The following is a 13964-nucleotide window of genomic DNA, read 5'->3' on the forward strand; positions in this document are numbered from 1 at the left end:
AACTTTGGAGAAATAAAAATCAGTGGCAACGTTGAGATGAAAAGAGAAGTTTTTAATTAAAATGTGGAGAAATTCTCAGGAAAATTTGATTAATTTGCAAAGAAGATTTATGCAAAAGCTTCTTCACTGACCTCACAGAACTTTTACCTACCTGTCATGCACCTGAATGAATTTAGAAGGGAAAATAAAATAAAATCTTGTGATTGAGGTCAAAAAGTGAATTTAACTTAATTTGTTGCATAACACAAAGAATTCTGTGAAAATTGTTATGAATACAAAAGAGAACACAGCATAACAACGCTAATCCCCATGAATCTATGTAGATTAATAAGAAGAGATAGAATTTAATTCAGGGCTCACGGTGAATTTCACGTGAGTCTGACAAATATAGTTTTAGATTTTAATTAAAAGATTAGAATAAAATGATTTTCATCTCAAAAATTCTAGATTTTGTAGCTTTTTTTTTTAAATAAACATTGCCACTGACCTCATTGCATATTATTATTTTAATAAATATAACCTAAAGCATTGATTGACCTTTTTTGTCTTAATGCAGAACTACAGACGTGGTTCATTGGATACGTATGGTTCGCCTGTTGTGAATGGTGGTGGATATTTCCCACATGATTTGGATGATATCTATGAATATAAGACGGATCATCAGTACTTTACGCACACGGGAACATTCCAGAATAATGAAAAAGTACATATTGCATCTGATAGAGATAGAAATAGTATCTTCAGGACGCACGCTGCACATTCACTTGATGACTACAGTGGAAATATAATTGGCTATCGAAGTCGATTTGACAATTCGAGCTTCATAAAGAGCCTCAATGAGAGCTCATCCCCACCGGTAACAAAAGACAAGTCAAATCGCTCATCGAATCATCACTCCTTCCAGGAGATGCTGAAGCAATTTGGCAAACGCGTGTGGCAGCGCGGGAAGAGTCAAGATCACTCACCACATGGTGCCATAAATTCCTCCCTATCCGGTGCCAATGATCCCCAGGATAACTTCCGGGGTAGGAGTAAAAGTCTGGATGTTAGCATACCACATCGGGTGCTCAATGATTGCGGTGCAACGTACAAAATCTTTGACAAAATCGTAAAAGAAGGTAGCGCACAAAAAGATGTTTGTGGGGGAATTCCTAATGAGGAACATGTTAAGTGGGCACAAGTTTGTTAGGGTCAAGGTGTGCAATTGTTTTCCCGTCATACTACAACCACCGTGGAGGTGTTTATCTTTGTTTCTGGTTGTCTCCACGTGAGACAATAAAGCACTCCTTGCCACTTTTGCAAATTGCACTCGCGCAAAAAACTTGGAAGTTGTTTTCACGTTTTGAATTATGACGATATGTGTTTATTGACAGGCAAATTAATGCTCAATTTAATCAACTTTTTTTTTATTATTATTTGATTTTCCAGGTGCTCATATGCGAAGAGCCTCGGCTGAATTAGAAAATAGAAGGAGAGCATCTCTAGGAACTAGTCGTGGATTGCGTGCTGATGGAACTCTCGATCCCTATCATGCTGCAATTCTCTTTCGGGATTCAAGAGGCGTAAGTTTATGTTTTATTCTTTATTTACTTTTAAATTATTTTCTTTTATGATTCCCGCAATATTTTTCTTGAATTTCTGAGAAAGCCAAAATTATTTGTTAAGAAAACTTGTTTTAATTATCGAAATTTTTCTTGGATCCTACTCTGGAATGGCTCTTAGCCATATATAGCTCATTTATTTGAAGAGAATATTAGCACTATTTCTGTATTTGATTTAATTTTGTCGCCACATCTTCGCCACTGCTATTAGGTGATAGTAGATTTGCGAGGGAGTGTGCTGAACAAACGTCAATGATGATGCTAAAATACCAAAAATTGCCAGACATCTATATCTATATAGTGTAGTATATTAAAGCCGGGATTCAGTGTCATCAAATTGTGTGTATATTTCAGTTAATGGAAGAACACAACACTGAGTCAATAATTTGTCTTTTTCATTGTGGGCATTTACTCGATAAAATTCACCATTTATTTGCACTTGCAATTGACTCAAGATATTTCTTTTTTCAATTAGGCACGATATTCTATGAAATAAATTATGAATTTCTAAATGATATTGTTTGCAAGAGTATTAGCTTTTTTTTTGCTTCTATCCAGAATTGAAGCTTTTAAAAATATCTACTAATTTCTTTCCTTTTGGTAATTATCGAAAAAACATATAATGTAATAATTTAGTATGTGTAAAGAGTGATAAGAATTTATCAGTTGAGAAATTTTTCAATAACTTCAATTGAGTTTAACTAGTTAAGGTCCGTAATCAATCTAGCAAGATGATTGAATTAAAAATAATTTTTATGGGTTTTTTTGAGCTTAAATAAGACATTTTTAGCAAAAAATCCCAACTCAAAAATTTACGGATTTTCGTCCTTCCTGACCTTGTGAGTCCTTGAGGGTCCTCTTTAGTGGTCATAAAATGATCAGGGATTGTAAAGACATAGTCTTGTACGAATTTGGACTCAATATTCATAAAATAACTAAAGTTTATCTTATTTTCATCGAGAAGAAATTTCTTCTACATTTAGGTATTAAAGAGGAAAACCTTTCTTTGAGAGCTTTTAGCTACCTTCGGGCTTTCTTAAGTGGAACAATTTTACCACATTTCTCATGAAAAAATACAGAACTACATGGCAAAGGAAAACAGTGACAAATGACAAAAAATAAAGAGAAAAACTTAAAATCTCTTTGTCCAAAAAATCCTAATTTGAGTTTTCTTTCTGAATCTATACTTTAGGAAAAAATAATTCAAAAACGATAAATAAACCTTAAGTTTATTTTATTTATTTGCACAAACCAATAAATAAGAAAATGAAAGGATAAAACTCAAATTGAATTGAGAAAAGAACAGCAAATAAGTAAAACTATTTACTTTTCCGCTATATGAAGCAATAATAGAGTTTCTTTAATGTAATTTCCCTTGCATTTCCTAGCAAACCATATGTAGTACACAGAACTGCCGATTAGATTGAAATGTCTTCATACCCCGTATCAGTTTTGTGTGTAAACAGAGTTGGGTGATGAAAAAAGGCGATCATTAAATACAAAATATACAAAACCTAGTGCTAAAATTGTAAAGAGAGAGTATATGGAACGCAAAATTGTTGTGAGATACTCAACCCAACGGAGATTATCTCGTTGGTTTTTTTGCATACATCTTTATACATACTTTTTTCCCCGGAGAATTTTAATTGCCATATACAATAATAGCACAGACTTGATGATTTTTTTTCATATATATTTCTCTGACGTTATAGGATCTAATAAATCGTTATTCATCAACTAAATTGAAAAAAAAAATGAAACGAAATCTCCTGAGGAAGATGAATAAACCCATTTAATGCGTGGGTGGTTATGAATCCTCCCTCTCTCTTTAAATTCAATATTATTCACTCAATTGTCACAGCGAGATTGCCCCCAAGTTGACTGTATAATATTAAATAAAAGTCTCCCTGCCCATCATTTTTGCCATCATATATCTGTGTCTCTTCTAAATATAAACAAAAACAGTACAACACTGTTGATGATCATGATTTCCCTATTAAGGAGTTGTCTATCTGTTAATATTCTTTAATTTGCATATTCATATGAAAATGACAAAGAGAGTCTCGACGCGAGAAGAATAATTTTAAACGCACAATTCAAGAAGATCTTCACACACGCGGCACAGAGTGTTTACTTAATTTAAAACTCGTGGAGACGAGAATTCTTAAAATACTTTAAAAAGTACATAAAATAATTTTGTCAACATTTCTCGCTAAATGATTGACCCAACCCCGTTTTTCCCTATTCTCGATGTTATTGAATATTTAAATTTAACGTTCAAAAGAGAGAAAAAAGCTCCAGTACTTCATATACATAATTTATACACTCAATTACTCCCTCGTGTAAAGCTTTTGACCTGTGAGGTCTCTTTGAGACAAAAGTTCGTCTGTGTGGTGAGTGATGTGCTTTTGCTCTCATTACAATTCAGCTGGCTAGGTCATGAGGTCATATTGTATCATTTGTCGCCTGCACGGTGTGTGTAGGAAGATTGTTAGGATAGCCATAGCACCGAAAGATGAGGAAGAGGAGGAAAGAGACTCCTCTCTAGTGCAATTGTGGCTCAAAATGGTAAATAGTGATGTACATAGAATAACAACAGCTCTCAAGTGAACGTATGTGCGCAAATCACATAAATTATGTGTATTTTTCTAACGACCACAGACAATAAAGTGCGAGTATGTATAATGGAAATTTATATGACTTTATTGGTGCGACGCAAGGCCCGAGAGAGTTGAGCAGTTTGAGAGGTTCGTTTGCGCCGCGAAAGAAACACTTTTTCGCGCAAATCCAGTTGATCGTGAGACGTTCTCCAAAAAGCACGTTTTGTGGTGATTTGTCCCTGGAAAAATACATTGATTGTTAGGTTTTATTTTTTTAAACAACACGTCTATCTATAGAACTAACACCATATAGTGTTTATTATTTTGTTTCACAGAATAGAACTCCATTGAGAAGTGTTGGATTAAAAAGTAGAATTGCAAAGATCATTCTTCTATAGTTATATTCTTCACAATAAATCAAATGATTTTTCTCTGTGTGTTAAAAGCTCTCCAATGAGTGTGTGATGTAGGAGGAAATTTTTAAGAAAAATTTTCTGATGATTTCAGAAAAGTGCTTCTGTGATATATTTGTGGATTTTTTCTCAAGTCAGTATCACCTCCAATCCCGAGAGTTCTATCTTGTTTGCATTTTATACACACCACAGCTTATTTATCCAAGCAATTGACACGCGATTGGTGTAGGTTTTCACTTTGGATGAGTTATCTCGCATTGGTGTGGTGAGGGGTTAAACCGAGGGGTTGTGGCGCGAGAGACGAAGCAAGGTGGAATCTTGGTTAAATATTTGACCAGAGTGAAGTGTAGAATTTGATAAATATAGCGAGTGGTGTGTTTCCACTGCGGTGAGCAACGACGACATTACGGGGGAGAACGCAGAGATTTTGTGTGTGGATAAATCCAGGAGGAAAGAATAAAATGTTCAATGATGTTTCGACGACTCTCAATGTTGGACTCAACACCACCATCGGCCACTGTGTCAGTTGCACCACAGAGAATGGCTGCAATTCAGTATCGTGCCATGAGGTCCGTTTCAACGCCCAATCCTCCGTCAATTCCTGTGGCGCCATCGCACAGTCCGACTGTGCTTTCTCATGCACCCACTTGGTATGCCAAAATTGGGGAATCATTGAGGAAGAGTGTACTCCGAAGATCCTCCTCCTACAGGCATCATCGTGGAAATGTAAATTTTGCACTCAAACATTTTGACTTTCACAAATTCCCCAAATAACCCGAAGAAATCTCATCTCATGAAAATTTCTCATGATCTCCAATGTATCCACAAATGAATCTCAATTGAAATATTCTCGGAAAACTCTCGGAATTTTCTCTTGTAAAACATTAATTACTCTCCTCCTATAAAATATAATTAATTAGTTTCATTTACATACGTATCTGATAAATATGTTTTAAATAATTGCAAGTAATTAATTGTCGTACAGATGTTGTCTGGGAAAATTTTCGAGATTATGTGTAGGAAATATTGAGAATTTTCATCCATTTTTTTCCAACAAGAAAACATTTAGCAATAGAATGTAGGTAAATTATGTACAAAAACTGATATAATCTGAGTATTAATCATAGGAGTATTGGCAAAAATTCGTAAACACAAATGGTTTGTGAATGATTGATTGAAAGAGGATTTTTTTTAAGTTAAGAAAAGAGGAAAAACTGACTTGCAACATTAAGTTATTTTTAGAAATTCATTGAATTAATAATTTCAAGAAGAAGTTGATGATTAAAATATTTTAAATTTTGGAGTTTTTTTTATATTATTTCTCATCTAAAAAAATGAGAGAATCATGATATTTTTGAGCCTTTCTTTGACCTTTGTATGACTTTGTTTATACCCTGGTCACTCCTATTTCCATTGAGAACCTTTCAAATGATGTCATTCTTCTTGTCATCTTGTAGAACCAAATTAAAAGTATTAAAATATGCAAAAAGCTAAAAAAAACTTTAATATCAGCGAATTTATTTTGGCATTTAATTCAAACCATCTGTTGCGTCTTTTAGTGTGGAAAATTAAAACAATACACAAAAAGTTATTCGTCAGTGGATCTCACCACATGGCTCTTTTGGCTTTTGGGGGTTTCATTACAAAAATTCTTCATTGCAAATTGTCTCGAATTTTTGATGATTCTTTTTTTTCTGTATTTCGGGCGTTTTTCCATGATTTTATTATGAGAGATTGCTCACAAATATTTTGTTTTTTTTTCTTCTTCTTGAATACAAGAGAGATGTTTATTTTTTTGTCATAAACTCTGAATTGAATACAATATAAAATATTGTTAACATGACGAGAAATATATACACAAAATAAGGCAAAGAAAAGCAATTCTCTTCAAATGTGTGGCTTCAAGGTGAAGAAATTAACATAAAATGCGAATTTATTTTAATTACTCCACCACCACAATTGGGGAGGAGATAATTGAATGTTACGTTGATTTATTTTTTTTGGGTGGTACACACATTTAACATTCATAAATTGATGTGTTAACGTGTAAAATTCTTAATAAGAACATGCTGAGAGTAATTGTTTTAAAAATTATTTTCTGGCACATGTTAGGAATTCCCAAAATTTAATTTATTCAACGTATTTGTTTTTCCTTTTCAATGTCTAATAATTTATTTTATGTTTTCTTTGTACAGCTACCGGTGGCAGATCCATTTCTGGAGAAAGTCAATCTTTCTGATTTAGGTGAGTTTTTATTTACAAAAATAATGTATTAATTCTGGGAAAAAATGTGAGAATTTTCATAACTAAAAATGTTCAAGAATACGATATGATTCACCTTGAATACGAAATCTACGCATTTTCTATGTGGAAAATACCAAAAATATATCATATAAAAAGAAAATAAGAATGTTTTGAAGTTGTCATACACCGGGAAAAGTCAAAGAGATCAGTATTCTATTGCAGTTTTTCTTGCAAAAAGAAAATTCGACGTGTTTTTTTGAAAGACGGAAGATATTGAGAAAATGACACGCAATTTACTTACCAAAAAAAAAACGTGAAGAATATGAAAAGAAAGATGAAGAATTTCCTCATGACGAAAGTGTATGAATATGATTGAAAAAAAAATGTTGTGTGTTGGTTTTGAGTGAGAAGAATGAAAATTTTGGGGAGGAACGTGGCGAAAAGTTATTTTTAATTCGGCGCGTCTCGATGTTCAATTCGGTTTTGAGTTTTCTCAGTACAAGTTCTGTGAGAAAAAAAAAACGATCTGTATAGCGAAAAATACATAGAGATCCAATAGAGAACCAATGCCAATGCTTTAGCCTTCCCAACAAGCAAATTATAACTTTAGTTTTCACCAAACTCGCGGACGAGAATTCGATTTCTTGCATTGATTTTTCAATTTAGAAGAAAACATCGTTAAATCTCTCGGCTATTTTGTGATTTTTTTAATAAAGAAAAAAAGGGTTAAAATGGACGGAAAATTTGTGATTTTTCTCAAATTAATCTCTTCTTAAGAGGGATTACAGTGGGAAAATTCGGTTAAAAAAATATACACCAATCTGTGATACAAGTGATTATTTTTGCAGCTCTCAAAAGAAAAAAAAATCTCTGTGTTTATTTCAGTGAGTGTGGGAGAATGATGAACATTGAAAGGGGATAACTTGATGCGTTTATTTTATTAAGACCTCTCTACATACTAAAAAATCTTATTGCAATAGGAGAGTTTCTCTTGTGAAAAATTTTTCCTATAAATTGTCTATTCAGTTCATTGACCGATCTCAAAGACCTCTGCAAACTTTGCAATTCACACCCACGATGAAATTTTGCAGAGAGAATTAAGAAGAAAAAAAATCCAAGAATTAAGCTCAAAAGTTCAATTGAATGCAAAAAGCCAGTTTTGTGGAGTTCAATTGATGTGAACTCTGAAAGAAAATTATCGCGTGTACAAACTTCTCATTCTTTTACTGCAAGTTCTCGTTTCTTAAACTTCTGATTGCATGAGGGGAAGAAACAGCAAAATTTTCCTCTGAAAGTGCATTTTGCCATAAGTCGGAACATAAAATATTAGCATACGTTACAAGAAAATCTCATAAAGCGAAACATAAAAAGACAAAAAGGTGATTGAAAAGAGAGTAAAATATTCAATTGGTGCGAGAAGAACCTTGACCAACTTCTAGGTCGTTTTGAACTTGTTGCCTTACACACCGTGCACAAGTCTTATGTATGTGCGGTTTATAAGAAATAATATGTATGTATGTAGTGCACGAGTGATGGTAAATTTCACGGGCAAAATTAATTAGGTGCCATTTATTTCTCTTAAATAATTAGCAAGTTCTTTTTCAATATGAACGCGCCATATACACCCTGTCGCAGAGACTTTGATTGATGTTTATGGCAGCCTTCGGGAAATTTTTTTTTAAAAGCTCTATGTACTTCTCTTTCATGAAAAACAATAAAAGAAATTATGTAGCAGTTGTGGTAGCAATTTAAATTATATAAGAAAATTGCATTCTATTTATAAACAAACAACAATTAATTTATTCACTAAACATCAGTTAAAATGCACTAAATCACTTGGGAGGAGTTTCAATTTAATTAATAACGCACAACTTGTTTGCGAGTGCTGAGGAAAAGTTTTTTTTTTCTTGGGCAAAGAAATGGAAAATGTGGGTGCTCTTTATGCGTTGGCAGAGTTTTACCTTCGGGAAATCCCATCTTGGTGGTTTTTGAAGGAATTTTCCCGGAAGTTTTCCAATTACCATCGTGCTTTTAGGGGGAAATTTGTCGGTAAAACCTTACAAAGCTTACAAGTTATAAGATCGTCTTCCACAAGGTGACATGTTCCAGGTGTTTTATCAATATTGAGGAAAGCTTTGTGATTTTGCATTAAGTACTTTTTAATTGCAAATTGATACCTACTTGTTTTACAAGCACAGCTTGAAGAAGAGACAGAGTAAGAAAGTAACTATTAAAAGATTATAAAGTTACTAAATAGAAGCAATCTTTTAGTCATTCGGGAAATTTTCTTTGCTGACTTTCAATGCATAAAAAGAGCATAAAAAGTTTGTATTTTAACAAAAGTCGAATAGATTTTAGTTAAAAACAGAGATTTAGAACTTTTTACAGAAAAAAAAGGTTTAAGAAGAAATTATAAAAAAAGGGAATCAAAACTCAACCTAAAATTAAAATCAGATTTCTTTCAGAGCTTGAGAGAAAAAGAAAAGTTATTGAAATTTATTACTCTGTTGAAGAAACAAAGAAAATTATTTCAAGTATTTTGATTAAGAATTGATCGATTTTTATTAAAGAATTTGTAAGAAAACTTACGGAAAATTCCCAAAAAAGAAACATCCTAGACATATCTGGGTTAAAATCACGATTCGGCCAGAGCTTTCAGAACATGACAAAAGCTTCTTCCTCAATCCTCTTTATTAAATTTTTTTACTTGGTTGAAGCAACAGAGAAAAAGAAAGTAATTTCAAGAATTTTTATTCAGAATTGATTGATTTTAACTAAAGAATTTTTATTCAGAATTGATTGATTTTAACTAAAGAATTTTTAAGAAAACTTACGGAAAATTCCCAAAAAAAACATTCTGGATCTGGACATATCAGGATAAATAAAATATGTAGCAGCACAGGAAAGTCAATGTATTGAGACAATTTTTCAAACAACAAAATATGAGAAACTTTTAATAACCCCTTTATTGTTTATGTTGCGGGGAAGCGTAATAAACTTAATTATTTTGAGAAAACAAAAATAAATTCCGTGAGTTGAGGAAAAGAATTAATCCATTATGACATGTTTATGTTCAAGCAGGTGCTTTTCATAGAACATTTATGCGTTTTTTTTTTTCTTCGTAAGAATAAAACACAGAAGAAGCTCATTAGATGCTCTCAGCGGTGCTTTAGGAACTTTGCCAAACACTTAATAATGTGATGAGAATTTCATTTGTGTGATTTTCCTTGTTTTGCTCTCCCTCTGAAGCGTCATATCTTTTTAACTCTTCAGTTTGGGCGTTAAAAAGGACGGATTTTCACAGAAGAACAACTTTGACTCTCATGTGTGAAGTCAAGGTGAAGGATTTTGCAAAGAAAGGCACACGGTGATTGTAGAGTGGAACCATCTGTGTGGATTTTGTGAATTGATGCCAAGAAAGCGTTTTACAGTGAAGGAGGAAAAGCTTCTCATAACGATGGAAATGACGTGGTTTTCAGTGTGAAAAGTTATATTTGTTGGCTTCGTGTTGTTTTCTATGTTTGTATCTCCTTTGATGCGCCACATTAGATGCATCTGGAGTGTGGAAGATTATTCGGCAGACAGATGCTGCAGTTGCACTTCTACTCAGACTATGCTGGTCGTTTGGTTTTGGGTGGTGGGGCACGAGATTGGTGGTCCGTTGATATTTATCCCGTTGAAAGTATTAAAGAATTTGAACAAATTTCCGAAGCATGGAAGAGATGTTTAGCTGATTTGCTAAAGAAAGGTGACGAAGAAATGAAAATTCTCACATTTCCCTTAATTTTTTTGTTTGTTAGAACATTTTTCAATGGAAGGGAAATTTGATAAATTTTTGTAATTTACTTTTATAGAAGAAGATGAGTCACAGATTTTTGTGAAATTCTTCCGATTCCACAAATGCTACGATCTGATACCAACATCAGCCAAATTGGTTGTCTTCGATACTCAATTGCTTGTGAAGAAGGCTTTCTATGCTTTAGTTTACAATGGTATGTTTGAGCATAATGTTTCTTTTTTCCAAAAGTTTTTCAAACATTCAATTGAATTGTTTTTGGGTGTTTATTCAGGAGTTCGAGCTGCACCTCTTTGGGATTCGGAGAAACAACAATTTGTGGGAATGCTCACGATAACAGACTTTATAAAAATCCTCCAAATGTACTACACATCTGCAAATTGCTCGATGGATCAATTGGAGGAACATAAATTAGATACATGGCGAGGTAAGTTCTCTGAAAAATTTATTTTAGCTGTGTTTCTTTCAGACACAGCTTTTGTGTACCGAGCAAAATCGAAAGTCGTCAGATCGGGCTCAAACTTGGGATGAGCACGAATTAGGGTCCCCACATTCCAAAAAACGTATGCGCCAAAAAAATTGTTTTTCCGGCCGGCCGTCCGTCCGTGATTTAACCCAAAATTGCGAGAGAACGGTGATAGATAGAGACTTGCGGTAAACGGCAAAGTTTAAAAGTCGACTGGAAGACGTCCGATTATGACGTCAAATTTTAACCCCCACCCCCCCCCGTCCGCCATTTTGAATAACCCCTAAATTTTGTTTTCGCTATATCTCAGCCCCTGTAATAGCTAAAAATCTGAAATTTTTATATGTTGTAGAGGCCATCAAGAATCAAGACCTTTCCAACGATACCTCATTTTCGAAAATCAGTCAAGCCGTTTAGTCAATATGGCCGCCACAATTTTTCATCGAAAATCGACTATAACTCGAAAACGGCTTAACCGATTTTGATCAACCCGGAGTCAAATGAAAGCTCTCAACAAATCCTACAACTCTCTAGAACATCAGAAGTTTCAAAAATGACCGCTAGGGGGCCAAAAATCAAAAACAAAATTTTTGATTAGTTTTCGATAAATATCTTGAAAACGCTATTATCGATTTGCTTCATTTTTTGATATATTATAGCCTTCTATTACATCTATTTATAAAAAAATAAATAAAAAAATTTATGTCGACATTTTGAAAATATTGAGTTCCAACTTTGACATGTCATATCTCGGGTTCTACAAGTCCGATTTCGATCAACTCAAGCGCAAATGAAAGGTTTCGTGAAACCTTACAAATGTGTAGAACATTGCAACTTCGAGAAATGACCGCGAGAGGCGCTAAAGTCAATATCAATATTTTCGAAAAGGATGTTATGCACAATACAAGGGCGAAGTACCTAATTGAAGGAAACGCAGAAAACAATTTTAACCTACCCAGTCTTGTAGGGAATCAAAAAAGGATAAAGAATCGCCAAAAATATTCACCATTTTCCACTGGGGTCACAACGAAAAAAGGCAATAAAGTTTTGTAAAAATTCAAAAAAATTAGCCGCCATTCGCCATTTTGTTCATTTCAATGCATGAAGCATATGTTTCAATGCTTCGTCATGAGCTTGTCTATGAGAGTTTGACATTTCATTCATTTTTTTTTGGGAAAAAATAAAAAAATTGCGTATTTTTTAGTTTAATTATCGTGGTAAATGTGTTTTACGTGTTGTTCGAGAGTGATTTTTATATCTGAATACCTGAAGGATGAATTCCCGCACATCTTGTGACCGTCTCAGCGAGCACATCTCTCGTTACAAAACAAAGCAATCCAAAAACAATGGTCGTGGATCGTCTTGAAGATGACTTTTTCACGAATTGAGAGATCCTCTGCGCTGGAATCCTTTGCGTTTCACACCACCACGACGGACAAGACGATGGATTGCTGGTTTTGTGATTCCCTGGATGATGTCACGCAAAACCTTACGATGTTTCTTGGCACCACCTTTCCCAAGACCTTTTCCACGACCAATGATGTGCTCGCTGAGACGGTCACAAGCTGTGAGGGAATTCATCCTTCAGGTATTCAGATATAAAAATCACTCTTGAACAACACGTAAAACACATTTACCACGATAATTAAACTAAAAAATATGCATTTTTTTTATTTTCTCTCAAAAAAAAAAAATGAATGAAATGTCAAACTCCCATCGACAAGCTCATGACGAAGCATTGAAACATATGCTTCATGCATTGAAATGAACAAAATGGCGAATGGCGGTCAATTTTTTTTGAATTTTTACAGAACTTTATTGTCCTTTTTCGTTGTGACCCCAGTGGAAAAAGGTGAATATTTTTGGCGATTCTTTATCCTTTTTTGATTCCCTACAAGACTGGGTGGGTTAAAATTGTTTTCTGCGTTTCCTTTAATTAGGTACTTCGCCCTTGTATTGTGCATAACATCCTTTCGAACTCGAATATTTCAAAAATGCCATTATCGATTTACTTCATATTTTAATATGTTATAGTTCAGGTTAAGACCTTTCCAACGATAGCTCAAACTCGAAAATCTATGGAGCCGTTCCTGAGATATGGCGTTTTAAAGATTTCTTAGGGGATGACTTTTCAACTTTTCCCGACTTTGCGCGTATTTAAATTAATTCGCGTTCTAGTTTGCTCTCACAATATTGGTACACTGAAAGAAACACAGCTCTCGTAAGCTTGGTCAGCTTACCAGTACATTTTGTGTTAAAGAGCTTTCATCAAAGTTTAAAGATTAAGATGAAAATTAGGGATTAATTTAAACGTTTTTATGTTAAATTCCTCCTCTTTTAGATGTTCTCAAGAACCAAGTGATTCCCTTAGTCAGCATCGGTCCGGATGCCTCACTTTTTGACGCTATTAAGACACTCATTCACAATAGAATTCATCGGTTACCAGTGATTGATCCGCTAACAGGAAATGTTCTCTACATTTTAACTCACAAACGTATTTTGAGGTTCCTCTTCCTTTATGTAAGTTCAAAATTAATTTCTCAGTAGTTTATCAGGAAATTAATGAGCTTTTGTCACCCCACGTGTATAGATTAATGAATTACCAAAACCATCGTATATGCAAAAGACACTGCGTGACCTGAGAATTGGATCCTATGACAACATTGAGACCGCAACGGAAGACACGAGCATCTTGACGGCTCTGCACAAATTTGTAGAGAGGAGAGTGTCTGCCCTTCCTCTGGTAGATGTTGAGGGTCGTCTAGTCGATATTTATGCAAAGTTCGATGTTATTGTGAGTAAATTTGTTTCTCTTTTTCTTCTCCCATTACGGCCCGCATAAAA

The 13964-nt window shown here is 34.0% G+C and overlaps 2 protein-coding genes across 9 annotated transcripts in view; both read left to right on the forward strand.

Moving 5' to 3' along the window:
• The window catches only part of LOC129790048 (solute carrier family 35 member B1 homolog), a 766332-nt gene that overhangs the window by 54043 nt on the left and 698325 nt on the right, over positions 1 to 13964 (forward strand). The window lies entirely within an intron of this gene.
• Positions 1 to 13964, forward strand: part of LOC129788453 (uncharacterized) — a 68223-nt gene that overhangs the window by 50730 nt on the left and 3529 nt on the right. For all 7 annotated transcript variants that reach the window (XM_055824606.1, XM_055824592.1, XM_055824598.1 and 4 more), the window contains 6 exons: positions 1429 to 1562; positions 6810 to 6858; positions 10713 to 10850; positions 10929 to 11081; positions 13462 to 13640; positions 13711 to 13914. In XM_055824606.1, the coding sequence (XP_055680581.1) occupies positions 1429 to 1562; positions 6810 to 6858; positions 10713 to 10850; positions 10929 to 11081; positions 13462 to 13640; positions 13711 to 13914 (857 nt within the window). The remainder of the gene's footprint in view (positions 1 to 1428; positions 1563 to 6809; positions 6859 to 10712; positions 10851 to 10928; positions 11082 to 13461; positions 13641 to 13710; positions 13915 to 13964) is intronic.

This window comes from Lutzomyia longipalpis, chromosome 1 (assembly GCF_024334085.1).
Source record: "Lutzomyia longipalpis isolate SR_M1_2022 chromosome 1, ASM2433408v1".
Lineage (NCBI taxonomy): Eukaryota > Metazoa > Arthropoda > Insecta > Diptera > Psychodidae > Lutzomyia > Lutzomyia longipalpis.